This window comes from Penaeus vannamei, chromosome 33 (genome assembly GCF_042767895.1).
Source record: "Penaeus vannamei isolate JL-2024 chromosome 33, ASM4276789v1, whole genome shotgun sequence".
Taxonomy (NCBI): Eukaryota; Metazoa; Arthropoda; class Malacostraca; order Decapoda; family Penaeidae; genus Penaeus; species Penaeus vannamei.
In genome coordinates, this window is record NC_091581.1 from 6,822,747 (window position 1) to 6,826,806 (window position 4,060).

At 50.4% G+C, this 4,060-nt stretch overlaps 1 protein-coding gene across 1 annotated transcript in view; it reads left to right on the top strand.

The window, feature by feature from the left end:
• LOC113824990 (uncharacterized) overlaps positions 1–3,496 on the top strand; it is an 18,209-nt gene extending 14,713 nt beyond the window's left edge. The window contains exons 7-9 of the mRNA XM_070145214.1: positions 581–748; positions 1,019–1,235; positions 2,311–3,496. Coding sequence (XP_070001315.1) covers positions 581–748; positions 1,019–1,235; positions 2,311–3,496 — 1,571 coding nt within the window. The remainder of the gene's footprint in view (positions 1–580; positions 749–1,018; positions 1,236–2,310) is intronic.
• Positions 3,497–4,060: the final 564 nt, after the last annotated feature.

The following is a 4,060-nucleotide window of genomic DNA, read 5'->3' on the forward strand; positions in this document are numbered from 1 at the left end:
AACCCACGCGGGAAGGATAAATTGACTCTTCCTGAAACCGTATACTTCTCGTTGGTTCACGCCTTTGTCTCGCAGTCTGCCACACACGCCCCTGGCAATCCCTCCCCTTCTTATTTCTTCATCTAAGGCTGCTGTGGGATGTTTTATCTCGGTCGTTGTTGTTGCTTAAAAATAATAAGCAGCCGTGAGATAATTGGGGGGCAGTGTGAGCAAGTACGTTTTGTTCTATTTGTTAATCGCAAGGTCTGACTGTATTTTATTTTCAAAATCTAGGAGGGTAGTTTGTATTTAGGTGCAAAGGGGGCTGGAGGGAAGAACTAATTCCTAGAGGAGGAGTAAAATGGATGAAAAAAACACTGCTTTATGCATTTCATTCCAACATACGCTTCGACCCTATGTCATTCTATTCGTCATTCCAATTCAACCCGATGTACATAGAACAGGCTGTTGAAATTCCTTAAAAATGAATAGATAAATGAATAAATTAATTGATTAATTAAAAGATAAATAGATTAAAAAAAACATCCAAGCATCTGCATGACCTTCCACCGCGATGACCTCCCGCCATCCTCCCCGCCAGGCAACTGCAGCAGGCAAGAGGGCTTCACGTGCCCGAGGTCCGTGTACTGCGTGGGCGTGGCGAGGGACGGCGGCTGCCTGACGACGGCGAACCTGTGCATCCACCGCGGCCTCGTGTGCGACGGCCAGCCCAACTGCTCTGCTGGCGACGGCGCCGACGAAGCCGAGTGTTAGTATCTCGTTGTTCCTCTTCGTGCGTGAGTGGATAAGCTGCTCATTTCCATTCATTTCTGTTTTAATCTGCTCTTGGTTTGTACATTTTCTGAATATAGACATTTTCATACTTTTCATACTTGCATTGTTTTCTCTCTCCTTTTTCAAGGACAATAGATAGAATATGTACCTTCTTACCGCGTCGACCCCTTCTTCCCACCCGCTAGATCCCTGTCTCCTGTGCTTAAGTAAAGACCCCGCGCACTTCCTTCCCTTGTAACGTCAGGTCCTGCAGGTGGCGGCGGCGGCGTGGCGGCAGTCGCAGTAGCAGTGGCGGCCGGAGTGTGCGGCGCGGTGGCGGCGGTGGGCGGGGCTGCAGTCCTGGGCGTGCGGTGGCGACGGGCGCGCCGGAGCAGTGACCTCGCGGCCTCGTGCACCTCGCAGCACCTCATGACCTCGTCGCCCTCCGCCCTGTCGCCGCTCTTCCCCAACAACGTGGCCCGGTAGAGTGTCCCTGGGTTATTGTGGCCCTGCGAGTGTAGTTAAGGAGCCCTGTCGTCTTAAGATGATTAATTAAGAGGTTCCGTGTCGACTAGTGCTCACTTTAGCGTCGGAATAGGATCTTATAACAGTGAACTTGCTATAGTGGTATTCAAGAGAACAAATTACCTTAGCATCTTAATTGAACTAGCATTATTTTTTACTCTATTTATTCTTTAATTTTTATTTTTCCCTCTCTCGTCAAGGACTAGTCATTAAGGTGCTTGTCCTCGATCCCCGCGTCCGGTTCCTACTACAGGTCCTCTTGCACAAAGCTTAATCTTTAATTCGAAGTCGTATTTGAACTTCCAAGTCTATTTTCTTAACCCGAAAGTCATGTTCCAACTCTGGCTATCTGCTCAGCCTTAATCCGCGCACACAATGCAAAGTTAGTTATTGAAGAGGTCATAAGCCCAAATTAGTTCTTTTATTTTTTTTTTCTTCTTTTTTTACTTCTCCTTTCCTCCTATCTTTTGTCTTTTTCGCTTATATATATAATTTGTTATCCCTTTTGTTACTTTTCAATTTCTTGTTTTTGTTATATATTCCTGCGTTCCTAACTCGAAGGCTTGAACGATAAATAAGATATATCCAAATAATGGACGTTTGATTAAGATTTCGGTCAGTGGACTGTTCTACCGGGATTCTCATCATGATAATGACTGCAGCTTATGATGGTAATTATGATAATAACATTAGCCTTAATGTCTCTTGTAATCAAAGCCAAATGGAGCGTATGAAGTAAGATAGCGGTAAAAAATAACCAAATGAAATAATTGTTATTTAGTTTTCTCACGATGATAATTATAAATAGGAACAGGACGAAAATGTGTTGGAAATGAAAGCTAATCGGTTGGGATGATTTTTTCTTCCTTTGTTTTTGTTTTGTTTTGTTTTTCTAATAGGAGACCACAAGATGATCTGTCAACCGGCAAGAGAATATAATACCAAAAAAATTGACATATTTTTTCCTGATTGAAGAAATGTTCTCTGCCGAAAAAGCCCCTGTATCGTAACATAGGCTGTGCTCCTTCGCAGGGCCCCGGACGTGAGCGCAGAGGCGGTGTGGCTGGATCCCCGAGTGCCGACGCCCCCTCCCCCGCCCTTCCTGGCGCCGCCCCTCCCGCACTCTCGCTCCGACCTCCAGCGCGCCCTGCCCGACCTGTCTCTCATCACCTCGGCGCTGCCTCCGCCCCCTCCTCCTCTCACCGACTTCCAGACCCACCTCCCCAACCTCTCCAGCCTCCCTCCGCCGCCGGCAACGCCTCCTCACGGCGACACCCTGGACTCCTCGGCTCTGCCTCCGGAGTGGCCGTCGGCGCCGTCGGCTTTCCCCCCGTCGCCGCCCTCCGAGGCTTCGCCCTGGCTGGAGCCTCTGCCCGACCCCATCACGAGGTCGCCCGAGCACGAGCTGCCCAAACCGGAGGTTGCGAACTACGCAGGGCTTGGCGAGCAGCTTCAAGTCGCTGAGAGCATCGACCCTCCGGCGTCCGCCAATGACGCCGAGAGCTCGGGCAGTCACGCGTCCTCTCAGCTGAGCACCTACCGCTCGCTCTCCACGGCGTCCACGATACAGGACGTGGCCCGGCTGCAGCTCTCCGAGGCGGCGCATCCGGCGCAACCGTCTCTAGAGCCCAAAAAAGAGCAGCGCGAAGCGACACGCAAGTCGCCCCGGTTGCCTCTCAAGCACCACTCCCACTGCCCTTACGCTACGATCAGCCACCCTCCTCATCCACGCTGCAGCCGGCGGGTGCACCCGTGTCAGCATCACATGAGTCAGTGTGACCACCACATGCCTCCCTGGTCACGTCACTGCGGCCACCAAATGGGCCGCTGTGACCACCAGCTGCGGCGCTGTGGCCTCGGCCGCAGTCACAGCCTGCCGAAGCGCCGCTCCCTAACGCGCTCGCGATCTGAGTCGCCCGGCGAGAGTAGGCCGTGGCCGCTCACGCCGGAGGTGAACAGAAGACTGTCCTATCTTGACGGCCTCGAGGACGACAAGGGGGCGACGGAGAGTCCAAGAAATAGCACGTGCTTCCCCTGCGTGTCACCTCCCTCCAGAGAAGCCAGCAAGATGTCTTCCACCATCCTCGAGCATCACAAGCGAGCGCCGTGGTTGGCGGGCCAAAGGTGCTCCTGTAGAGCGCACCACCACTGTGCCTCCACACACACCTGCCACGGCACGCACGCCGCAATGTATACGTCCAGTGAACAAATATATTGATTATAAATGATCTATAACATTTTGTTTTATTAATTCCATAAAACCCTTCGTTAAACCTGCACGCTCGCATTTCCAGGCGAGCGGGGAAATACACAGAGATTAAAACGATATGATGGTTATTTTATGGATATCAGATTGCCTTTTGCATATATCTTGCGGCTCCGTGTATTTGCCAGATTATGCGGGTTTGCAATGACTTCGTGATTCAATGGGAAGTGCAGATTGCAGCATTTGCATATATCTGCGTATAGATTGTTGCATGTAGCCATCTGAAGAAGATAAGGTGCGTCTCGGTAAGTACGTTTCTATATGGATACGAGTGGGAAGGCCTTTGCCTATTAGACTATCTAGCAACTGATGCATGAGAAAGAGACAGATCTGCAACATAATATCAGAGAGGGAGAAAGGGACAGGAGCGAAAATGAGAGAGGAAAGGGAGAGAAGAAAAGATTCAGAGGGAGAAGGAGAGAAGAGAAGTAGACAGAGAGAGGAGACAAGGTGAGTGGAAGACAGACAGAAATAAGGAAAGGAAAAAGAATATAGAAATATGAGGGGAAAGAAAGG